Source organism: Mercenaria mercenaria, chromosome 17 (genome assembly GCF_021730395.1).
Source record: "Mercenaria mercenaria strain notata chromosome 17, MADL_Memer_1, whole genome shotgun sequence".
Classification (NCBI taxonomy): domain Eukaryota; kingdom Metazoa; phylum Mollusca; class Bivalvia; order Venerida; family Veneridae; genus Mercenaria; species Mercenaria mercenaria.
Window position 1 is genome coordinate 27,852,556 of NC_069377.1, and position 26,582 is coordinate 27,879,137.

At 35.3% G+C, this 26,582-nt stretch overlaps 2 protein-coding genes across 3 annotated transcripts in view; one reads left to right on the plus strand and one right to left on the minus strand.

Annotated features, from left to right (window-relative positions):
- Positions 1–20,281, minus strand: part of LOC123536581 (acyl-CoA synthetase short-chain family member 3, mitochondrial-like) — a 58,983-nt gene extending 38,702 nt beyond the window's left edge. For both annotated transcript variants that reach the window (XM_045319892.2, XM_045319894.2), the window contains exons 1-10: positions 19,987–20,281; positions 16,672–16,816; positions 14,910–15,098; positions 14,086–14,217; positions 12,150–12,293; positions 11,150–11,230; positions 9,719–9,814; positions 8,800–8,910; positions 6,771–6,814; positions 3,918–4,021 (exon numbers count right to left, since the gene is read on the minus strand). In XM_045319892.2, the coding sequence (XP_045175827.2) occupies positions 3,918–4,021; positions 6,771–6,814; positions 8,800–8,910; positions 9,719–9,814; positions 11,150–11,230; positions 12,150–12,293; positions 14,086–14,217; positions 14,910–15,098; positions 16,672–16,816; positions 19,987–20,264 (1,324 nt within the window). In that variant the 5' untranslated portion in view covers positions 20,265–20,281. The remainder of the gene's footprint in view (positions 1–3,917; positions 4,022–6,770; positions 6,815–8,799; positions 8,911–9,718; positions 9,815–11,149; positions 11,231–12,149; positions 12,294–14,085; positions 14,218–14,909; positions 15,099–16,671; positions 16,817–19,986) is intronic.
- A 2,463-nt stretch (positions 20,282–22,744) lies between these two features.
- LOC123537375 (uncharacterized) lies at positions 22,745–25,871 on the plus strand. The gene is made up of 3 exons (XM_053528625.1): positions 22,745–22,901; positions 23,138–23,982; positions 25,770–25,871. Exons 1-3 carry the CDS (start codon positions 22,841–22,843, stop codon positions 25,833–25,835), a joined length of 972 nt encoding a protein of 323 aa, XP_053384600.1. The 5' UTR covers positions 22,745–22,840; the 3' UTR covers positions 25,836–25,871.
- The last annotated feature ends 711 nt before the right edge of the window (positions 25,872–26,582 follow it).

The window sequence follows — 26,582 nt, forward strand, 5'->3', positions numbered from 1 at the left end:
ATGAATTAGCTAAGTTGACGTGTTTTTTTCTTGCACTACAGGTTCATTCTCAATTTTTTCTTGCACCTCGGTGATTGCTAGGGTAGCCGCGCTGGCCACGCCATGACCCACGACCCCAAAAGGAATTACCAAAATATGCATGGTCTCCGGAATTTACGTTCGGTGACGTTTGTTGCACGGTTTGAGGTTTTGAACTTATATTGCAGTCAAGAATTGTATGAGAACGACCGCAATGGTAACAGACATGCTTGAACTTACAATTTTGCCAGTTGCATGTTCCTTTATTGAAAGGTAAACAAATATTTGCCGGTTTTTGTGCAACCGTGAACTGTTTTGAAATTTCATTTCCGAGTGGCATACATCTTATCCAAAGATCATGGTTGATTATAGCCCACGACGACGGTACTATTGATTGGCGCATGCGAAATTGTTGATCATACACTTTCCAAAATTTTTCACCGTGACGCGACGCACATTCACGGATTATAAAAAGGTATTGTCAAAGCTCGTGGATTTTATGTGGATGAGCTGTTAAGTAAATTAACATGTATATAATGAAAGAATCTGTCCAGCGTTCTACTGAGCCGATATCATCTCTACATTCCTTTGGACGGCATTTTATGGTGCCGTTATTTGATAACCTTAAAGTACTACCGGCAGTAAATTCGGCAAGATCCACCGCACCCTTCAGTAAAGATAAATTCACAAATTCGCCTTTACAAATTTTTTGTTTTAGGCTGGAGGGAGCGTGTAGAGCAATATCATCTTGAGCTAAGCGTGCGACGTTATAACCTTGTAACAACAGATTATCAGAGTTTGATGTTAGGTCCAATACCGACCTCATGTACGTTTTGTCGCCATTATACGCTTGCTGTTGCTCACTGCTGATAAAGCTTTGGTTCGAATTCGACCTGGCACTGACGGTCGCAGAGTTTTCTGACGAGTTAGCGCTATCATGCCCGCTAGGCTTCTCAGCATTAACATGTTCTCTATTTTGAATATCATGCGATATTTGTGAGGCCCGAATAATTTGTTCAAAATCAATTAGATTACCTGAATCCGGGTCTGTTCCGTCATCCATGGCAGGTTGTCGGCGTTTCTCCCGACCGGCTCCACTACTGGTGGGCTCTATTGTATCCGCTCTGGGCCGTTTTCTTAGGCCTTGTCTCGTTTCTCCCTGCCCTGTTCCCCCCTGTGCCATCGTCCCGGGTCTGCGTCTCAAATTTATCCGTTTTCCTCTCCCTCTACCCGGCATTGCTACCAACTTGCTTAATTTATGTTACTTCGACCTCTACAAAATCAGTTGTGCGCGACAACGTGGCGGTCACATGACTTTTTATACCGGTTTCTATCCCGTGAAATATCGCGAGTGTATCCATGGAAACGATCTAAGCGTCGCTTGGAATTATATATTACTTCCGTATATATGAAACTACCCTTCCAGAAAGAAATTGTAACCAGAATAAACTAGATTAATCGAAAATATTAATCTTTATTATGTTAACTCATTAAGGCCTCACCAAATTAAAAAGTTGTTCATCGGATTTGCCGCTTGTATATTTTCAGAACGTCCAAAATATTTTGGTGCGCTTCTTTTTACGGACGTAAAAGTGTATAAATGCTTATATAATTCCAGTCCTAGATTGTTCTCAGATGGCTTTTAATCAAAATAAATACATACTACGCACACATCGTCTATAATAAATCATAACACTTATATTTAGTTGCATTAAAGTTGTTTCCCCTTGATGCAGTTACGCCATTTTCTTCAAATGTTTACCAAATTACATGCTACAAAAATGGATTTATTTCATTGAAAAGTGGATGGAGAAAAGCATACTAGTTTATTTGATAACGTCAATCTACATTATTTTGGTAAGGGTAAATACTTATTGATGCATGTCACTTATCTTTTTTCTGTTTTTTTTCTGTCCAAATGATCAGAATTTGCATACGAAAGTTGGTGGGGTAAGGAATTTACATTATCACAGCAGTTTTGCCACAAGAGTACACAGCATGTATGCAGCAGGAGTACACAGCATGTACGCTGCAGGACTCCGGCCAGGAGTACACAGCATGTACGCCGCAGGAGTACACAGCATGTACGCCGCAGGGGTAGTACACCGCAGGCTCATTTGCATGTGAAAAGTGTATGTGCCGCGTACATGCTGCGTACTATTTCCCGCATACTAAATTCCTCCAGCGTACATCATGTGTACTATGTAGTCCACAGCATGTACGCAGCAAGTAGTACGCGGCAGAGCTCATTTGCATGTCAAAAGTGTACTACAAACGTACTATCGGTGTATGTGCGGGGTATATCCTGCGTACTATTTAAAGCCCTTGATTTCAGTACACATCATGTACGCATCATATACGCTGTATGTACACAGCAAGAGTACGCAGCAGGCCTTTTTCTTCTGTAAGGGATGTCCTATCAATTTTCTTTGCACTCAAATAAAATAAGAATATTTTACCTAGATTATCAGTGTTTACTATAAAGCTAAAACAAATACTAGAAAACAGTTACAATGATTACTGTAGATTGGGGAATATTTGTCATGGGTTTATTTTCATTAATATTAAGTTAAACATTAATTAAAAATATTTGTGAGTATTATTCTGCAGCATGTCCTAAAACATAAACTCCTGTGTGTCGAAAATTCTTAACACTGCAAATGAGGATGCTAACCATAAACAAGAGCACCGTGTGCCGCTGTCTTGGCTTGTCTGCAAGTGTTGGACAATATGTAAGAAAACAGTGATAGTTCAGATTTTCTAAGTACAAATAGGGCCAAGATTATAACAAAATGCAGGTCAGAGTTATGGTTATTGGCCTACATAGTCCCCTAATGATGATAAACAAGTGTGCAAAGTTTCAAAGCTTTAAATCTTATACTTTTTGAAAAAAGGTGGGCCTGAACAAACATTTTAACCAAGAAACTCAAATTTTCTAAGTACAAAAAGGGCCATAAATCTGACAAAATGCAAATCAGAGTTATGGTTCTTGGCCTACATAGTCCCCTAATGATAATAAAAACAAGTGTGCATAGTTTCAAAGCTGTAGCTCTTATAGTTTTTGAGAAAATGTGGACTTAAACAAAAATTTTAACCAATGCCGATGCCGACGATAAGTGACAGCAGTACGTTGTACATTTCTTTCAAAAATGAGACGAGCTAAAAACACTAAATAAGACCTATGAAACAAGAGCTGTCAGTGGACAGCGCGCTTGACTATTCTCAGTGCTTGATAGTATAATATAAGCAATGAGTAAAACTTTAACATTACAATAAGCATATGCTAAGTCGAAAAGGGGCCATAATTCAGTCAAAATGCTTGACAGAGTTGCCTCCTCCTTTTTACAGACTGGGGTCATGATGGTAAACAAGTATGCAAAATATGAAAGCAATATCTCAATGGACCTTGAAAAAATTTGGGGTGGTACGCAAACTTTAACATTTATTCTAAGTCAAAAAGAGGCCATAATTCAGTCACAATGCTTAATAGAGTTGCCTCCTCCTTTTTACAGACTGGGGTCATGATGGTAAACAAGTATGCAAAATATGAAAGCAATATCTCAATGGACTTTGAAAATATTTGGGGTGGTACGCAAACTTTAACATTTATTCTAAGTCGAAAAGGGCCATAATTCAGTCAAAATGCTCGATAGAGTTGCCTTCTCCTTTTTACAGACTGGGGTCATGATGGTAAACAAGTATGCAAAATATGAAAGCAATATCTCAATGGACTTTGAAAATATTTGGGATGGTACGCAAACTTTAACATTTGTGTGACGCTAACGCTAATGCTCACGCCGACGCCGGGGGCGAGTAGGATAGCTCCCCTATTCTTCGAATAGTCGAGCTAAAAATTACCTACTCTACAGAAAAGACCTAGTTTATCTACAGTAGTTTACCTGTTTGCCACCAGTTGTCTAGTACTGGACAATTAAAGACTTTCTTTGTCCATTCCATAGTCTCTCTATCACAGTGTTCACCTGCCACAAACATGTTACGAAAACTGAAATTATAATAATGTTTACATTAGAACTGTAAATCATTAATAATTTTGGTGGGAGAAGGGTGTAGTTTTTTTAGGAATTTGTGATTGAGCCAATCCTCAAAATTAAGTCCTGATGAACAAGTAATATTTCTACTCATTTTATGCTCCATTTGAAATCCACAAATTCATATCTCCAAAGAATGTAAGTAGAGTAACTTCGGGTATATTCGACACCTTAAGCATAAAAACGGTGAAGCAATTTTCGGTTCAGAATGATCGGTGCGAACATTTCATGAAAACGAAAGTAGACCTTTTCTGCGTCTTCAGTATAAAACGCTGCCCAGTGTTTGCATCTACATCGTCAATAGGATGGATATTATTCTGATTGTCGTCGTCGTGTAAGTTCGACATCTTTCGGGCAAATTCGGCACCCTGGTACAGTTTTAAAAAATATACAAGTTGAAGATTTATCTTTTTTATATAGCTACATTAAAAACAGCAAATGTCGCAATAGACATAACACAACAGTTTTTATGCTGATGAGTAGGCTCTAATTTTTTCAGATTTCATAACTCGATCAAGCTATAAAAGTAAAACAAAAGAATAATCTTTATTAATTGTTCAGCAGATTATACAAACGCCGGCTAATTGTTTCGGGAAACAATAAAATGTAGCCTCATTAATTATGTTTATTTATTTATTCGCTGCTGCCTTCTTTTTTGACAATGGTACCATTTTCTACCATCTGAACGGTGGGGGCAAGTTTTGATGGAGAGTAAGAGCTCTGCAACACTTCGCACGAATTTGTCTGGACATTTTAATTTCAAATAAGGCGTATTTGTTACCGAAACCATTGGGTTACTCGGCTATGATTGTTTTAAATAACGATGATATGTTCTTATTATATCCTATTCAATATATTTTACTTTGCACAAATTTTGATTGTCTAATTAATTGTCATAAATTTGTACTGGTCCCAGATGTAAATATGTGCACGCTAATTAAATGCACAGGTGCTTTTTTAATGCACAAATCAGTGACGTAATTAGCGACGTCAGCTTAGGTTAACATACTTTAAGAATCTGCGTGGACAAAATTAGGAAAGCATGGATATGGTTAAGAAACACACTTAAACCATTTGTATGCCGTAAATATCCTTTAAAGACGATATAATCGAATAATTTTGATAGTATGTCGAATTTGCACAACAGTGTTATATCTTGTCGTGCAAATTCGTCACCCCTAGCCAAGGTCATGCTTGGAAACCGGGGAATATTATTTGTTTCTAAATATCAACATCAAATATATTTCTGTTTGTATTTCGGTTAAGTAAAGTCAAAATGCAATTGTAAGAATAGTTTTAAATACCTTAGCTCCGCTGACCATTCTTACAGAAAACTGTAACTACGATTTTCGTTCAAAATGAATTTGAATGTCGAAGTTACCCGATGCGCGTATCGGAAAAGGAAAGAAAGCCTGTGTGATCAAAATGTTCTCATGATGTCATATACAAATATGACGTCATAATAATTACTTAAGAAAAATTATTCAAGGACATTATGGGTTTTTCCACGTGGATATTAATTCAATGTGTCGAATATACACGACTGTCGAATTTTCCCAAAGTTACTCTATCTTACGTGCCTGCCTGTGTAAGACAAGTTTTTCCCTACCTGAGTGACAGTGTGGAATGGAAAACCAAGCATTGACGACGTTTTTATCCAAGTTGTCCCGAGGGTTGGGAAAACAGCTGTCTTACACAGGCAGACATGTTAGATCATTTTTCTTGCCTATCATGTTCAAATAGATCGTGGAAACAAATAGATTTGGGTATTTTCTTACATAATATATATAGTTTATGATGTCATAATAGTGCCAGTACTATGTGACGTCACCTAAGTGAACGCTATTTTAAACAAGGTTTTTCCCTAGGGAAAGACTGGAGTATCTATCCCTGGCGCATGCCTGGACAAATGTATACTTTCCCCGCTAGGTAGGCAAGAATAGGCATTCTGGCCAAAACCATGAAAATTCATGGCCATGCCATTAAATTATTTCACATAATTTGTCTGTTTCGGTGTAAGACTGAAATATATGTCACTGAGAGGCACAGGGTCTATACTTTCACAAGTTGTATAGCCACAAGTGAATATGTAATATCGGATATTCATGAGTGAGAGACATGAGGAAGCAACTTTTTATTTGAAGTCTACTGAATTGCTTTAACCAAATTTTACAGGTTTTGTAGATCTATACCAGTGAAAAATACATTTGATATTTTCATACAATAAAAATATTTTATACAGTTTTAACTTGTTCTCTGCAAGCACCTGAAAACTACCCCACATGAATCAGAGGTAGAGGACGTTTTATCTGTTACAAAAAAAAAAACATTTACAAACCTCTTGTCTTTCTAAACCCATAATAACAATTGTCCATTATGATTACGTATTCTAGGAAGAACAATTCTAATATTTTCCGACAGGTTTGGAAGGAAACTACCCAGTGTCATCAGGGGCTCATTAGCTTAAACATGGGCAAGCATCTAGGTAGAACTGATATTTTTCTCAGGTGAAAGAGAAAGAATTCTACTTTTACAGTAGCATTGCAAGCAAACAGTGATGTTGGGAAAGTAATTTGAAGTCAGCGATCTTAACCTTTTATCCATGGTGGTCCCCCAATTTTTTATTTTGTGCTTGCTGGAAAGGACAAACCACTCATGAAACATGCAGAAATATAAAAATTGGAAAAGATTTTTTTTCAGTACCTGCTTAATGGCATGTATTTCCTTCCAAAGTCACCTTCTGGATCCTGATTAAAACATAAAAATATTATGTTACAGTTAAAAAAAAAAATTGAAGCAGCATTCCCTTTACATTTATATAAAAACTCTTAAATACATTAAATACACAGAAAAAGAAATACCTTTACTCTATTAATAATGACCTGAATTGTGATGCAATATATTTCGATTTTAGCAGTAATTTAGAGCTAATACCAACAAGAGCTGTCTCCATAGGATGACACAAGCCCCCGACGGCACTTTGAATGAATAGTTATGGCCGATGTTTAGAGTTTAGGACCTTTGACCTACGGACCTGGGTCTTGCGCGCGACACGTAGTCTTACTGTGCCACACATTCATGCGTAGTTATTTTAAAATCCATGCATGAATGACAAAGATATGGACCGGACATGTCAATCATTGCACTATCATGAAATATGACCTTTAACGTCTAAGTGTGACCTTGACTTTTGAGCTACGGACCTGGGTCTTGCGCGCGACACGTCATCTTACTGTGGTACACATTCATGCCCAATAATTTTAAAATCCATGCATGAATGACAAAGATATGGACCGGACACGCCCATCAATGCACTATCATGAAATATGACCTTTAACGTCTAAGTGTGACCTTGACCTTTGAGCTACAGACCTGGGTCTTGCGCGTGACACGTCGTCTTACTGTGCCACACATTTATGCGTAGTTACTTGAAAATCCATCCATGGATGACAAAGATATGGACCGGACACGCCCATCAATGCACTATCATGAAAAATGTCCTTTAACATCTAAGTGTGACCTTGACCTTTGAGCTACCGACCTGGGTCTTGCGCGCGACACATCGTCTTACTGTGGTACACATTCATGCCAAGTTATTTGAAAATCTGTCCATGGATGACAAAGATATGGACCGGACACGAAAATTGCGGACAGACCGACAGACGGTTCAAAAACTATATGCCTCCCTTTGGGGGCATAAAAAAGATCAATTACAATTTTAACTAACTTACAGTTCTATCAGCCTTAAATGCTAAATTTTCTTTTTGCTCTGTCACTGTTACATTTTTACAGATTATGATGAAACTTTGCCAGAAAGTAAATTCTACAATTACAAACAGTTCGGCCAAATTTCATTGATATAAATTTGCTATAAAAAAGTTATGACAAATTGAATATTTGCTGACAGTGATTAAGTCTGTCAGACTTTCAAACGTTAATGAATACAAGTCAAGTTCATACTGAATGAGGTTTTAAAGGTGGTCAATCACATTTAAACAACATTTAATGACATTTTTTACTTTTTGTATATTCTGGTAGAGAATTATTTAAGGAACAAAAAGACCGATTACATAGAGTTAGATTCCTATTTGAAGTGTATATTTTATTATTTTTATAAAATTTTGTAATTACTCCCCTTTAATACGAAAGTATATAAAAAGCTGGGTATTTCTTTTTATTTCGCTACAATGTCTAGTTTTACATTTGCATTTGATAGACAAATCAACTATTGAACAATCTGAACCAAAATGCAAGTTTAAAAGCTGTGTGTAGCTTCTGAATTCATTTATTTCCAATCTATCTTGGTTGCGCAACCAAGATAGGCAAAGGGAGATAATAATAATTTTTCAAACTTGCGTTTCTAGTGAATTCCATCTAAATACATAATTTTTAATGCAAATATTTTACAAATATATTACAATATGTCTAATATTTATATATTTCCTTTAGCAAAGTATGTTTATCAAATTTATACTTATGATAAAATAACTCTATCTTGGTTGGGCAACCCGGATAGGAAAATGAAATTTTAAAAATACCTCCAGTGAAAATCTAATTTGTATTTAGTGTTAAGTGAACATAAATGAGTGTAAATGATCAGATGCTAAAGTTTCGAACAAATCCGTTACATGGCCAAAATCTGATTATCCACCTTTAATGCACAATAAAAATGGCAAAATATATAAGAAACATTAACAAATCAATGATACAATATGGGATTAACAATATTTACATCTCTCCTAATGGCCCTCAGAGCTGTCGGTGCTACAAACAGACCTGCAACATTGTGCTCCTTGATGATACGGAAATACACGCCAGGATCTGGAGTACCGACTGGCTTACCCTGAAATATAAACATGTGCGAAGTCATTACATGAAAAAATGCAGCAAGATATTGATCAATCTGAAAAAGTTTAAAAGAACATCAGCAAAATGTTAGCATTATCCAGAGTTTTCAGTGTTCTGAAAATAGAAAATATAAAGAAAATGTACATGGACCATGTGAATTGCTATACTCAATACATCAATGTCAGAGTGAATCAGCTGTGTCTCACTGCATTTCATTTTCTTGTACCTTTTAAACTAGAATTTCAATGGTATCTAAGTCACTGTGTCACATATATTTTGCATAGAAGGAATAAAACAATTAAAATTTTCTGTCCTTGCTTCATTTCTCTAAATAACATCATTTTATGAGTGTAAACAAGTTATTTCTTGTATGATTAATTATTGATAATACTTACATGGTTAAACAGTAAACATTATAATATTATGTGAAAATATTACGACCACAATTGAAGATGATACTTGAATCTACAATATTCTGTACAACTTTTCTATTTTTTATCTATACAGCAGAACCTGCCTAAGTGGTCACCTGTATTAAGCAGCGACTTGCCTTACGCAGCCAGTCAGCAAATTTCTCTAAGTAAATTTTTGTTCTAATTTTCACCTGCTTAAGACAATCCTATTGTGTAGCTCCCTTAGCTGGCTGCTTAACACAGGCTTGACTGTATTTATACACTCAAACTCTTCTAACTTCACAAATTGATTTTTTGTTTTAACATCAACTTGCAGCCAACTGCCTTAAGCAGCAATATTTTTTCATTCCCTTGACTGGCAGCTTAATAAAGATTTGACTGTGCTCTTACCTCAAACAGTACAGTGGTGTTTCCATTAAGTAAAGGTGCATAGGCAATATACGAATGTCCAACAACCCAGCCAAGGTCAGAAGCTGACCACCAAACCTATAGTAAATAAAAGTCAATTTCTTACTCTATTAATTTTATGTTCAGCAAACATATAGGCATGCAAACAGATAAACATTCAGATAATTTAATCCAATGTATTAACATGAATAATGTGTTTTGGTCCATTATACTGTGACATAAGTAATATTCATGAGTTACTAATTTTCATGGATTTCATGGCTGCGTAAGTTCAAGAAAATAAATCCCAAAGAACAAGTAAAATTCCAACACTATCTAAGTTCAATAATTAAAATCCACAAATTCGTATTCCCATCAAACAGTCATTTTTTGCTCAAACCATGAATTCATGCCTAGGAAATCAAAAATTTTCACAGTAAAACAGTTTTTGAACAAAGGCAACAGCAGTAAAATTTGACTGAGCACAGTATGCGATAAAATAAGACATAATTATGGTAAATTTTACTTAACATCTGCAGGACACATAAGGTACCATTATCTCGGTGGGCCCTTGTACCAACGGACATTTTATAAACATTACTTTTAGTACTGTAAAAAAGAACTCCCAACTGAGCAACTGTCCTGGGCCGGCATAAGTTCTTTCCATTCAAAATAAACCTCTTTTAACGTGAAACCCCTCTTAGCTGGAAATACCTCATAAGTGACTTTCCCTAAAATGCCCCTTTAAACTGTAAACCGACATGAACCAACCTTTTCCTAAAATGTCCCTCTAAACTGGAAAACCCTCTAACCTTACTTTATCCTTATATACATCTCTTAACTGGAAATCCCTTCCCTTAAAATACCTCTCTAAACAGGAAAACCCTCTAAACTGACCTTTTCTTAGAATACCCCCCTTACCTGGAATCCCCTCTTAGATGACCTTTTCCTAAAATAATACTCTAAATGAGAAGCCCTACTTAACTGATCGTTTCCCTTTAGCCTCTAGGCTGTTCAGTTTAGAGGAGTTTGACTGCATAGATCAATGTTCTCATATTCAGAGATACACAATGTATTCATTGCAAGAACTATACTTAATTCACTGTGAGAGACTAATTTTCAAGGAGTATGCACTTGGGTCAATTCATGAAAATAATTTCAAAAAAATATTGAAAATTCTATTCTTTGTAATCTATAAAATGTAAACTCCCACAAAATAGTCATTTTGGCCAAAACAGCAAAGCTTTATTCCAACAAAATTTCATGATTTTACAATATCTATTCCTTTTCTGTATACTTTTGCACAAGAGTTGATTCAAAACATTCCATCAGTTTAAAACATATTCAGTCAATTTACATTTTAAAAGAAAATCTATTAATTTACAAAATGTTCCATAAATTCTGCTCTATTTCTGCAAATATTGAAGTAATTACCTCTCCAGGTTTTATACCATATATATTCCACATGGACCATTTCAATACAACAGCATGGCCTCCACTTGGCCTAACCACAGCCTAAATCAAAAGAAACATAATATATAATATATTCCAAATTGACCATTTTGGTACAAAAGCCACATGGACCATTTCAATACAACAGCATGGCCTCCACTTGGCCTCACCACAGCCTAAATCGAAACAAACATAATGAATTCCAAATTGACCATTTCAGTACAAAAGCCACATGGATCATTTCAATACAACAGCATGCCCTCCACTTGGCCTCACCACAGCCTAAATCAAAACAAACATAATGAATTCCAAATTGACCATTTCGGTATAAAAGCCACATGTACCATTTCAATACAACAGCATGGCCTCCACTTGGCCTCACCACAGCCTAAATAAAAACAAACATAATGTATTCCAAACTGACCATTTCAGTACAAAAGCCACAAGGACCATTTCGATACAACAGCATGGTCTCCACTTGGCCTCACCACAGCCTAAATCAAAAGAAACATAGTATATTCGAAATTGACCATTTCAGTATAGAAGCTAAAAACTGTATGATGAAGTTAGCTTTAATTTATTAAAAAGGTTTTAAGAGGTACTATAAAAACAGAAATTTTTGCGAGGGTCTAATTATTGCTATATTCGCGAGGCCCTACATATCGCAAAAATTAATCTTTGCATAAATATTCACCATTAGTATAATTCAAATTCAAGTAGGATATCACTTTTACAATTTTGCGAATATTAAACCTCGCTAACATACTCAAAACTTCAAATTTGCGAAATTTGGACCCAGCGAAAATATGTGCTTTTACAGTATACCTTTAGAAGTCATGTGGTCCTAAATTTACATAGAAGAGGTTGTAAGGTTGATCAGTATAAACAGGGTCAGTTATTTACCTTTGGAAGTCCTGTGGTCCTAAATTTACATAGAAGATATATAAGGCTGATCAATATAAACAGGGGGTCAGTCGTTTACCTTTGGAAGTCCAGTGGTCCCAGAAGTATAAAGCAGGTAGACAGGGTCTGTTGCTGGGACAGGAACACAATCTGTGGTATGTGACTGGGACATCTCAAATGTATAATCAAGGTCACGACCTTTCGCAAGTGGAGTGAAGTCAAACTGAAAAAAACAAACTGAGATTGAAAAATAGCGATAAATGTTAGTTGTTTTGCTTTCTATCTAAGAGTTGAGCATAAATACATGCAAGTTTTTTTATAGGACTGTAATGCAAGACTAGCCACTGAAGTTTAAATAAGTCATTCATTGCAAAAATCACATCATTGACAGTAAATATTACAAGAAGATTTGTCTTCCCTTCATTAAAATATAGACTGACAGTAGGTATGCTTTACTTAATGTTGCATATAAATTATAATCAACATAAAACACAAGCTACAAAGCTCTTGTGTGCCAAATCAATTAGTAATGAATAAATCTAGATTTGTAAACTGTAATGTAATAAATATAATTTAGTCAACAGTAATATAATAAGTGTACATAAAACACAAGCTATAAAGCTCTTGTGTGACAAATCAATTCGTAATGAAACAAGAGCTGTCCGTAAGACAGCCAAGCTCGACTATTCGAATTATTGTCCCAGAAGCAGGAAAATATTACCCAAAAAGGTTAAATATTAAAAGAGTTTTAAGTTCAAAAGGGGGCATAATCTGACCAAAATGCATATCAGTTATGGGACTTGCTGCTATCAACTAGTTTTATAACCCCGAAGGCACATGTGAAGTTTTAATTTAATATCTGCATTAGTTTTGGAGATAGAAACTCGCATGTACTCGCATGTAAAACTTTAACCAGAATTTTCAAAGTCCAAAAGGGGGCATAATTTGCCCAAAATACATGCCAGAGTTATGGGACTTGACCCAGTGAGGTTGGTAATTGATCAAGAAAAAGAAAAAATAAGTTTCAAATCTATATGCCTTTTAGTAATTGCTATATGTACTTGCACGCAAAACTTTAACCAGGATTTTCTAAGTCCAAAAAGGGGAATAATTTGCTCAAAATACATGTAAGAGTTATGGGACTTGATCCAGTGAGGTTAGTAATTGATCTAGAAAACGAAAAAAATAAATTTCAAATCTATATGCCTTTTAGTAATAGCTGTATGTACTTGCACGCAAAACTTTAACCAGAATTTGCTAAGTCCAAAAGGGGGCATAATTTGGCCAAAATTAAGGTCAGAGTTATGGGACTTGCTGCTATCAACTTGTTTTATAACCACAAAGACACATGTGAAGTTTCAAATCAATATCTGCACTAGTTTTGGAGACTAGACCCAGAGAGGTTGGTAATTGACCTAGAAAAAGATAAAACAAATTTCAAAGCTATATGCCTTTAAATGATGGCTGTATGTACTTGCATGCAAAAACTTAACCAAGGTGTGACGCTGGCGCCAACACCAGGGTGAGTAGAATAGCTAGACTATTCTTCGAATAGTCGAGCTAAAAATCTAGATTTGGAAACAGTAATGTAATAAATCTAATTTAGTCAATGGTAATAAAATACATGTAGTACTGTCTAATGTAATGTTTTGTTTTTGTAAGGTTTAACGTTGCATCGGCACAATTATAGGTCATATGGTGACTTTCCAGCTTTGATGGTAGAAGAAGACCCCAGGTGCCAATCCGTGCATCATTTCATCACGAGCGGGCACCCAGGTAGATACAATGACCTTCCGTAAGCCAGCTTCCTTACATGAAGAATTCAATGCCCAGAGTGAGGCTCATACCCACATTAGTGAGGTGTAAGTGATTAAGTCAACGACCTTAACCAATCGGCCATGGAGGCCCTTCAAATGTAATGAAATACATTTCACTTAGTAAATTTTAACGTAATAAATCTAATTTAATGATAATGTAATAAATCATTTCTAAAACATTTCTATTTTGTTACCTACCCCTGGTCTGTTATATATAATACATTTCTGAGGCCGAAAGCTGATCATTTTTAGCGCTCCATCCAGCAATGGTTTATAAGGCACAAGTTTCCCTGGTTCTACACCATAGTTTGCACTCACTATCACCTTCGGCTGCAAAAATATTATGGAAATAAAGATTAAAACTGCAACTGTACTGTATAATGTGATTTATTTCTATGAACTTCAGTTATTAACCTTTAGCTTACTGGCAGCAGGTGATTCTGCCTTTGCAACCAGTGCAGACCAAGATGCACCTCCAGACTGATTTGCACTGTTTGCTATTCAGTCAGTAAATTTTCATTGAACACCCCTTCACATAATATATGGTAATGCCCAAAATGAATGATGGACCAGTCCATTTTAGAATTTTAGCAGGGTTAGGGGTAATCATGAAAAGAAAGGGAATAGGTTAGTCTGTTGATATGTATTAGTGAGACCAGATATAAAAGCTATCTTCTTAAATATGAAAACAGACTTTTCCCCTAAGTATATGTGCGTGTGTGTTCGGGTTTAACGTCTTTTTCAACAATTTTTCAGTCATATAAATGACGGTATCTACTTGTAGCAGTGAGCACAATGCCCAACTTTATAGTGCTGTCTCACTGGAATATCACGCCGTAGACACGTGGCAGAGCGCCAAGCGAGGAAGCTATTAGTACCATTTTTACGTCTTTGGTATGACGCGGCCGGGGATCGAACCCACGACCACCATAAGTATAAGATATACTACTGATGGGTACATAAAATTAATGTGAACACTCACATTATATGATGCCCTCAAAACTCAGAGACTAAAGCCTTACTTTTGCATGATCTATCCTCGTTGAGAGTTCCTTTGAAGCAAACCCTCCGAATACAAGTGAATGTATGGCTCCTAGCCTAGCTGACGCCAGCATCGCCACTATTGCCTGGGGAATCATCGGCATGTAGATCAACACACGGTCTCCTTTCTTCACCCCATTCTTCTGAAGCACCCCAGCAAATAGCGACACCTGTAAAAAGTTTGTATATTGAAAAACTAACATGCTGTGAAATTATTAATTTTTCTGGGGGATTAACTTTCATAATTTCATGGTTGTGTTAATCTTCAATATAAAATTTTTACAAAATAATGAATTCTCATATTAATTTCAAATTGTCAAAAGACGAAATCTATGAATTCCTATTCCCCACCACCCCACAAAAAAACAAGAGCTGTCCGTAAGACAGCCAAGCTCGACTATTCGAAATATTGTCACAGAAGCAGGAAATTATTACCCAAAATGTGAAATATCAAAAGAGTTTTAAGTTAGAAAGGGGACATAATTTGACCAAAATACATATCAGAGTTATGGGACTTGATGTTATCAACTAGTTTTATAACCCCGAAGAAACATGTTAAGTTTCAATTCAATATCTGCATTAGTTTTGGGGATAGTAACTTGCATGTAAAACTTTAACCAGAATTTTCTAAGTCCAAAAGGGGGAATAATTTGCTCAAAATACATGTTAAGAGTTATGGAACTTGACCCAGTGAGGTTGGTAATTGACCTAGAAATAGAATAAATAAGTTTCAAAGCTATATGCCTTTTGGTAATAGCTGTATGTACTTGCACGCAAAACTTTAACCAGGATTTTTTAAGTCCAAAAGGGGACATAATTTGCCCAAAATACATGTCAGAGTTATGGGACTTGGTGCTATCAACTAGTTTTATAACCCCGAAGACACGTGTGAAGTTTCAATTTAATATCTGTAGTAGTTTTGGAGATAGTTACTTGCATGTAAAACTTTAACCAGGATTTTCTAAGTCCAAAAGGGGGCATAATTTGCCCAAAATACATGTCAGAGTTATGGGACTTGACCCAGTGAGGTAGGTAATTGATCTAGAAAAAGAAAAAAATAAGTTTCAAATCTATATGCCTTTTAGTAATAGCTGTATGTACTTGCACACAAAACTTTAACCAGAATTTTCTAAGTCCAAAAGGGGGCATAATTTGCCGAAAATGAAGGTCAGAGTTATGGGACTTGGTGCTTTCAACTAGTTTTATAACCCCGAAGGCACATGTGAAGTTTCAATTCAATATCTACATTAGTTTTGGAGATAGTAACTTGCATGTAAAACTTTAACCAGAATTTTCTAAGTCCAAAAGGGGGCATAATTTGCTCAAAATACATGTTAGAGTTATGGAACTTGACCCAGTGAGGTTGGTAATTGACCTAGAAAAAGAATAAATAAGTTTCAAAGCTATATGCCTTTAAATGATAGCTGTATGTACTTGCATGCAAAAACTTAACCAAGGTGTGACGCCGACGCCAGGGTGAGTAGAATAGCTAGACTATTCTTCGAATAGTCAAGCTAAAAAACGGCCATGAAATTAAATGATTCACCTGCTATAATATTATAAGTTACAGATATCACATATATTTCATAACCTCCTTTTTTCTGGCAGGGATAAGTTTTAATATATATGTAAACTGACATGTTGCCAGTCACATAAAACAGGACACAAAACCACTTATAGCAATATGAAGCAAAATGTACATTGCTGAAATACTGGCTCCGAAAAAATAAGAAAAGATTATACCTCTTCCCATAATTCCCTGTATGTGATTTTTTTAATTTGCTTCGTGACAGGACTGTCGTATATAATGGCTACCTGACCTCCGTTGCCTTCGGCTACATGTCGATCTACTGCATTGTAACAAGTGTTCAGTTCTCCGCCAACAAACCTACAAGGCATTTAATATTTTGAGAATTACAGGATTTGTTTTTTTCTTAATTTGACAAGAGACTGCAAAAAATGATTATATATCCATATGTGGAGAAAAGATAGCATGCTACATTACTTCTGGAAATATACAATTTATGTAATTTCCACAGAATGAAAGTATCAATACCTCAAATATCATAACTGAGCCTCGCCATGAGAAAACCAACATTGTGCGTTTGCCACCAGCATGGATTCAGACCAGCCTGTGCATCCCCAAAGTCTGGTCAGGATCCATATTGTTCTCTAAATTAAAAGGTTTCTCTAATTGCAGGGGTACGGATCCGTACCTCTAGACAAGCCTGTTAGGGGTTTTCTAAGGGTACGGACCTCCTTTTTCTGGTGATTTAGGATTATTTACATCTTCAATTTTGTTAAAAATGAAATAACAAATAAGACTTAACCAATGTCCGCTTAAAACTTGCATCTAAATGGTTTACAGATACCAGCGTTCACCCGATTGTTTACCTTTTCTTTCAAAACCTAAATAACTGAGGAACTCTGAATGAATAGACTATTCTGTGCCGATTAATTTATTGTAAAATAAACTGTTAATAACAGATTAATGAGTGAATCTTAGTCTAATAAACCTTTGAATGAATTTTATTTGAAATTCAGCAGAAAAAAACAAAACAGGCATAATAATATGCACCTATTTATTTTGTTATTTAACAAGATATAAAATGATAATCGGCACTGAACTGATTGTTTAATAATCAATTAATTAACCGACACTGAGTAAAAGAATCTGTTTGTGCAAACGTCCCTTGTATCTCGTAACGACTACCAAATGTGTGGAAAAAATGAATTCCCTAAGGGTTAATTATCATTAAAAAAAAAATTTTTTAACAACATAATTGAACATTATTTTGTTTAATCTTTATCTTTTTTTCTGCCAGTTCAAATCCTTGTGATTTATTTGGTGTTCCTCCTTTATTTATGTTTAGAAAGAAAATGTAATGAATCGGGTGAACGTTGGTATCTGTAAACCATTTAGATCCAAGTTTAAGGTGAATACTGATGAAGTCTTATTTGTCATTTCATTTTCAACAGAATTTGAAATGTAAATGACCCTTGATCGCTAGAAAAATGGAGGTCCATATCCCTAGAAAACCCCTAACAGGCTTGTCTAAAAGTACGGATCCATATCCCTGGACAGTAGACACTTCCTATGTCTGTGCTTAGCATATTTTAAGAGTATCTGTTATGTGTTTTAGGTCATTGATAATCTTGCAATACATTAACGTTATTATTTAATATACTAGATTCATATAGTGCCCTTTTCATGATAAATACGTTCAAAGGCACTTTACATAGTGGAAAGGCAGCCACTCAGGGCTCCAAATTCATCCTCTACTAGTACAGACACAAAGAAATCTGACAAGAGGGACAGAGCGAGAGAGAGCCACCAGAACAGAGAGAAAAAAGTACAGCACTAAAACACCAAAGCAATCTTCCCTGGGAGAACCAGCATACTGGCCTCTTATTAAGGGCCAATAGCTGGGAGATGCTCAAGAGCATCTCAGAAATTTCAAGTGCCTGGACCGTGATTCAAACCCTGGACCTCTGGATTAACAGTCAAGCATGTAACCACTAGACCACCTGTAATACATCATATTTATTTAGTAAAATTACACTGTAATAAAATTGGTTCATTGGAGATCACTGCATACGTAAGTCAATTTAAAGGATGCTTTTGAAAATTTGACAAGTGGATTTTAATCTAATCTGACAGCAAAGCTTTGGTTGGAAGTATCACTTATGTTTTCATGGTTGGATGCATTATTGCATGCATCTCAACACATCATTCTGTGAAGGAAGTGGCTAGGGGTCCGGTAATTGGACCTCTAGATCTAGAGTCTAGAGGTCTGGTAATCAAAATATTTAAAACGATGAGAAAAAAATACGAGAGCAAACATTAGAAATCATCTTACCTCTAAGCTAGAAAATCTTCAATACAGAGCCCTCAAAATAGTGTTTAAAGATTTTGAGTCAGATTATAAGACCCTTCTTGCCAGAGTAAATATGCCTACACTGCATGTTAGCAGATTAAGACAAATTGCTATAGATGTTTTTAAGATCCTAAATAATATTTCACCTGTTTACATTCAAGAATTAGTCTCTGTTAAATCAAGTAATTATAATTTCAGAAATATGAATACACTGGATGTACCAAAGGTAAATACCACTATCATAGGCACTATGTATGGTAAGAAAAGTTTTCGCTTTGCAGCCACCCAGGTCTGGAACAGTCTTCCTAATGAACTGTACACAACCACAGATTATTCTGAATTCAAAAGACTTATCCAGGCCTGGAGCGGCTCAAAGTGTGCCTGCGCTATGTGTGTTTGAGTTTTATCTGTCATGTCTGTTGTACATAAATTTTATCTGTTTGCCATTCAGTTGCTTTTTGTGCTTTTATTTTATTTTCTGGCATTTTACTTTGCTTACTTTTAACCATGTCATATGTTGCACTTAAGGCATCAATTGCACTTTGTTATTTTTTCCTGGTCATCTCATAATTTTAAATTTGTACTTTGTCTTAAGTATGTGCTTGAAAGCTTATTTCTAATTGTTTAATGTTGCATGCCTATGATTTTATATGTGCTTATTTCTTTTATTACTATAGATTTTTAACTTGTGCTTTAACAGTATTATTGTGCTCTAATTCTTAATCATACATGTGTATTATTATGTGCTACTTATGTGCTTTCTTATTCTTAGACTGTTTGTTTGTACGTTAATGGATAATCAATTTATGTCGGATACAAGCTTCAAAGCTTAAGTTAATTTTGTTACATAGAACCGACTATAAATAAAGATTATCTTATCTTATCTAATCCCGGTTTTAAAGATAAAATGTAGTCTCCTCTTTGTACCATTCTCAGTATTCATATTGATTACCGCACCTCTAGCAAACCCGGTTGCTTACCGGACCTTTGGGTGGAAGTATCACTTATGTTTTCATGGTTGGATGCACCCAGAGGTCCGGTAACCAACCGGACTTCTAGACTCCGGACTTCTAGACTCCGGGTTACCGGACCCCTAGCTACTGCCTTCTGCGAGTATGAAAACTAAAAAAACAACACAAAACTCTTGGCATTAATGCAACATTAGGAGCCATGTACACACCATTTTGTAAAAGGCGGGTTCGAGTTGTCAAGCACTTTGTCCCATTTTTTATCCCATACTAAATCGTCTGCTTGCTCTGCCCAAAAATCATCTGGGTTTTCAATGGAGCGTTGGAAAACCTTGTTGTAATCTAGAACTTTTTGGTCAACTGCATTTCTTTTATGTTGATGGCAACAAGAGCATATTCTCATACATGTTGCAATAGATGCATGGAAGTTTCGTGCAGAAACTCGTTGAAAATACTTTGATAACCTCACTGCACCTTTTGCACGGTTCATTGTTGACAAAAAGGTCAAGGTCGATTTATTGCTTTGACTAAATAACGAAATTGATCCTTATAAACGAAACGAATCGAATAGCGAAAATATACGTTTCATACGAAAAGTTGCGATAAACTATACTGTATATTCATCATTGATCGCATTATACATTTTCAAATCCTTTGTTTAGTTTTTGTTATTTAAGGACCCGTATCATTAAGCAGAATTTCCTTCAACTTCTGATTTATCAACTTTTTTTTGACGTTTACACCGACGTACAAGCAAAATTAAGTAAGCAAGCCATTTTTAGATAGATGGTTATTGTTTGAATTTAATTTATTATTTAGAGAATATGCAGACATTTGTATTTGGTTGTATAAAACAATATCGAGAATGTTTATGTCATTCATGCCACATGTGAAACTGGACAACACAGCAACAAAAATTTATTCCGGTATTGGACTGCAATCGAGTTTGACTACTCAGCAATTTTATTTAATGATCTTTTTAATTTATTGTAGTAATAACATTATTCTAAAGCAATTTGTAGGTTATCCATCTCTTAGAATGAATAAATTTCCAATACAACATGAGACCATGTGTTGTAAACAATAAAAGCATACAACACTCCAAAAAGAAATAATAATAATAATAATAATAATAATAATAATAATAATAATAATAATAATAACAACAACAACAACAACAATAATAATAATAATAATAATACAAACTAGCAAAGGGAATGGAAGCTAGGTTAATTTCAGTATCGTTCTGATGCTAACATCAGTATCTATCGTTTTAATGCTAATGTTCGTCAGAACCTGATGTCTTTCGTATTAATGTTAACATCAAAACTTGATGTCTTTCGTATTAATGTTATTGACATCAGATGTCTATTGTTTTAATGCTAACATCAGATATCTATCGTTTTACGCTAACATTAGATCTCTAAACCGAGCAAAATAACTAACCCGTCAGTTTTTATTTTGCCAATATCTTAGAAATGACTGGAAGTACATTCTTGAAATTTAGCGGACGTTTAGGAAAAAAAGTTATTAATAATACTTCGAAATTTCAACCAATCAAATAACTACACGATAAAGATATATTCATTTTATGACTTTAATCTATTTTTGAAAAGTCACAAAAATACACTAAAATGTTTAGACTTTACAAACTAACGACAAACTTAATGAGAGGAGAAATGACAACCAAAACAAACTAACGTTCAAGATTGCCATACTCTGAAAGCATATCTTTGTAAAATAAGATTATCTGCCCACTCGTTAAGAATAGAAATAGGTCGTTATGCACGAAATAGAATTCCTAGAAATGAACGTTTATGTCAGTATTGCAATATGCAAGATATAGAAGTCGAATTCCATTTTATTTTGAAATGTCCATCTTATTCGGAGCTAAGAAAGAAATATGTCAAAAAATATTATTACTGTAGACCAAGTATGTTTAAATTTGTACAATTATTGCAATCAGAAAATTGAAATGATATGATTAATTTATCTAGATATATAAAACACGCAATGTCTGTGAGAAAGTCTATGTCACATGTAATTTAAATACAACCATCCTCAGTAACCTGTCTGTTGTATTTACAACAATATGCATATTTATATACCTCCTTAATCACGAGACTACATTGTATTTATATTTTTTTTATTGATATGAATGTGTATGACGAAGTATTATGTACAAGTCAATAAAGTATAATGTTCTGTTCTGTTCTGTCGATGAAATGAAACTCATTTGATATTTGTATGACATTTTGTAATTTTGTTATGTAGTTAACAACATAATGATGTAAATGTGTACTCAGTTTCAAGAAGGCGCATTCAGTAATTTTTAGTACTTTGGCAAAAGAGCAAATTGCTGGTTAGATGTTTTGTTACCATCTTCACAGAAAACGACTTCTTTGCTTATTCTACGCCTTTTATAGAACTTAAAGCATTGTATAAGACCACATTTCTTTGACTACTATGTACAGTGTGGTCTTCTTATTGTTGTGAAAAGAAATAGAATAGTACACTGTTCTACGACAGAGTGCAACTCCTACTGAGGTTATCTATAGAGGACAGGAATCTTGTAATTGTTTTTCACGTCACTGTACTGTCTGTACCGGGTTTTATTTAGAGAAGTCTGAACACGTTATGGACATTACGCACAGAACACTGCTCTTTCACTTCATTGACTTAAGGGTATGTGCAAAAATGTTTGGAGTAGTATAGTGAATGTGCAGTACGTGTCTTAGATCAATGTAAACAGACGTGAAACAAAAAAGAACAACACTGAACAGATTGCTGCTTAGCCTACTAGACGGGGCATGTTATAATTTTAAGGAAATACTGTAACAACAGTTCAGTTTACCGTGAAAAACTGAGCTCAATCTTACTTTACTTTGGTAAGTAAAAAATTATTACACTCATTCTCTCACTCATTTTACAAGCTATTTAGATCTCTTTTCAGTGACGCCCGTCAAATACGTCACATAATTGTAGACGTCACGACACAGTTGCAGCGTCTAAGCAACCAGCCTCGCTGGCGTATCTTTCAAAAAACCTCTAAATGTTCGAGTAAATATGGAAGAAGCACAACAAAATAAAAACGAAAACCAACAAGACAGTACCTCTCGGGATACAGGTAGGCAATTAAAGATTTATGTAAAATACGTCGAAATTAAGAGTAACTGCATTTTTTTTCTCGATGCAAATAAATGTAAAATGCAAAATATTCAATATTGTAATGGTCATTTTTCATAGAATAACGTTATAATAATAATTATGTGTATAATTGAATTAATTTACGTGTTTTCATCAATTATATTCACAAAACTTTGTCTTAAATTAATAGATCTAGCTCGTTTTCTTAATGAACAGATATCCAAGAAAATAAATGCAGCAGTCCCAGGAAAGGCGAGAAGGAGAATAAAAAGAAGAATAAACAAAGAAAGAGAAAAAGATCTGCAAAACAGATAGAAAGGTGGAATAGATATAGAGAAAATAAATATAGGAATTATGTGCACGATGCTGTCAATGGCCATGCTAAACCGGCTAAATGTGCATCATCATCATATGTAATGCCATATATTTATCCATTAGTATGGCCTGTAATTAGGCCAGCTGACTTACCGATTTCTCGTAGCGTTTTATACGCAGACACTCGCTATGGAAAGCAAGTCCCAGATACGGAAGCTTCAGGAGTTTCGCAACACTCGAAGTCAGCCAGTTTCTCAGTCAATGGCCCTAAGCAACAATTGGCTGATATGTCTGTTCGTGTTGGTGTCTCGGATACCCCGAAAGAAGATTTAATCCAGAAAGCTTCTACTGTATCAACAACAACTCCGGAAATAGTTTCCAGTTTGAGAGCAGACGCGAAAGTTTTTGTTCCTGGTATGGCTGCAAGGTGCCTTGAACAACTTGTTCCCAACACCAACACCCCTGCTACAGAACGAGGTGGTAATCCAGGAGATGCAGGGTTGCAGAAGATAGATCCTCAACCAAAAGCCGATGCGGACGTGTTTGTTCCTGCTGGAGAAGCAGGATCGCTAGATGAATTACCTAAGGTGTTTGAAACACCAGCCGAAGTGCCTTTACCAGAAACACGTCTACGTAATACTGATGTTCCTGCTAAACTCAAAACCGATCACGACATTCACGATGAAGACATGTTTGGAATCCTGTCAGTCTATGCAGACAGCGGTCTTCACATCGACTTTGAAAAGGTAAGTTTCTTTCTAATGCAAACATAGTAATGGTAGGTAATTTATATAGCATGAGATGTCTTGTTTTTTCTTCGGAAAAATACTCTTCGTGTCGTGTTGGTTAAACACAAAACTTCCTCATCCTTCCTAACATCAAAATAATATCAGAAAGTATTCATATTTGAACACAATGTCATTTTAAAGAGAAGCAAGAAAGATAATTCAATATAGCAAGGAGGTACATAATGATTATTTTTTCCTGCAGTTTCCATGTATTTGTAAGCCCTGATGAATGTCATACGCATTGAATGGACCATGAAAGGGGCTAAATATGTTTAAAATGGTCATTACAAGGCATGGTTTGACATGCGTGATTACAAGGGAAAATCTTTCTTTACTGTATAATTTCAAGAAAACATGTTTCCACACCGACGTTTTCATTTATTTTTTCCAACAATTTCGAATGGGATAGGTAACGGTCTATTAAGATGAATGCTCACACTCGTAAGTTCCGTTCAGAAATGAAAAAACATAATTATTGCAATCTTTCTAATATGTACTGCTATCTGATTCGTTGAATCGATGAACAGCTACTCATAGGCTAAACCAATCAAGTTGCCTAAATTAAAGCAGCATGCCTCCAGATTTGGCTAAAATAATCTTTCTTTCAAATCGAAGTTTTGGTCATATTATGAACATTAGAAGACGAATCTTTATTTCTAAAATATTTTAAAAATTCCAAATCAAGAAAAAAGATGACACATGCGCCGGGAATCGAACCCCGGACCGCCGCGGCAATAAAGACATTTTCCCGTCGTCGTATAGCTGAAGTAGTGAATAATGACTTCAAAATACAGATATTTATAATCGAGACAGTTTTCCTGGAGTAAAAGCGTGAAAAACGCTTTTCGATTTTTCATCGTAAAATGTAGTAAATTCAGCAAATCCCCATGTGTTTCCGTAACATAAAGTTTGTCAGTAATAAAGTCAAAGTTTAAAGCCTTCTTAAGAAATTCAGCATTTATTTCAAGACATCTAAAAAAAAAAATTTATTTTTTTTTGTGTTGTCGAACGATCTGGAGGCATGGCGCTTGAACAGATACTGGAACTGTACATCGATATTATATTCATTTTGCAGTTCCGAGAAAGATATGATCAGAATTCTTTTGTAAAACTTTTTGTTTCAAATTTTCCCAACCCTTGAAATTGACCTTCTTGTTTCGTATCAGACTAGGTCGTCGTGAATTGGTTTTAAAACTATTGAATATACTGCTTCATGAATATACATGTATAATACATTATTTTATCGAATAAAAAGAGTAAAACTTTATGGTTATCAAGGTCAAGTTGAACTTGTGATAGCGGTCACCTGTATTAATAAGCAGTCACTTGCTCAAAGCTGTCGACTAACTTCCCAAATTGCCATTCTGTTGCCTGAAGCAGTCACATGCCTTGCGCAATCAGACTGTTTCGCTTCCTACACAGGTTATATCCTACACGTGTTATATTGATCAATATTAAATGGGCATTAATTGAACGTCTTTTCTCTTTTTAATTATTGTTTATTTTAACTGCAAAATTGATTTTTAGTAAAAGATTTCATACTCCTCAATTTGACATTTTAGGGATATCAGTATGAAAAAAAAATGTTAAAAGATATATTCAAGATTCAAGTTGTTAACATTGATGCATTATTTATATTTGGGTTTAAAACAAAAAGAAACTTTTCGGAAAATCAAGCTCTTGTTAGCTCAAACTCGCATCTGTGTATTCTTTTTCAAGTATTTTGTTTTATATTCTGATTACAGATGGTGTGCAGCAACACAACGAAAGAAGACTTTGGTTACGTCTATTTTTCTATTTCAAATCTGTAAAATTGTAAACAAATGTATAATAAATTTTGCAATTAACATCTGATTACTTTGATTATCATCATGCTGACCAGACTTGATGAAGAACATAAAGATACCCAAACTCCAACACAGTGTTACTTCCCCTTAATTATTGGTACTTAGGTGTGAGAGGTCCCGGGTTCAATTCCCGGTCAGGCCTGGAGTATTTTCAGCCCGTTACATTTGTCGCCCAACGAATAGATATGAATGGACACACCGGAACGTCCCACAGAGGTTCAAACTCTTGGAATTCGAGAACGAGTTCTAAAATGGGGGGATGTATGTGGCAGAGTATAAGGGTGCACTTATACTTCCTTGCTATTGAGCTAGCTTTTTATAGCCGCCTTAGGTGCGGAAGGTACTGGGTTCGATTCAAGGCCAGGCCTGAAGTATTTTCAGCCTGTTACAGTAGGTCGTTACAACATTCCTGCGCGGAGGTTAAAAGATACCCAAAAAAAAGGACCTATTAGATTTTGACAAATCGGCAAAAATTACCAATTCTCCTATTAAGAAAAAAACAATAGGACCAAAGTTGCCCTATATCGCCCACCCAAGTAACTCAAAAAGTGTAATCATATTTATTTTTGTTTGGTTTAACAGAACAGAACAGAACAGAATTTTTATTAACAACTTGACTTGAACATAGACGTTCATCGTCACATAAACTGTACAAGCATGCGTGTATACGAGAGAGTATAACAATATATATACATATGAAATAAAATAAAC

Coding starts and splice junctions, on each gene's coding strand:
- LOC123537375 (XM_053528625.1), top strand. CDS start 22,841: ATGGAAGAAGCACAACAAAATAAAAACGAAAACCAACAAGACAGTACC. Junction 22,902..23,137: donor CAGTACCTCTCGGGATACAG/GTAGGCAATTAA, acceptor CTTAATGAACAG/ATATCCAAGAAAATAAATGC. Junction 23,983..25,769: donor TTCACATCGACTTTGAAAAG/GTAAGTTTCTTT, acceptor TTCTGATTACAG/ATGGTGTGCAGCAACACAAC.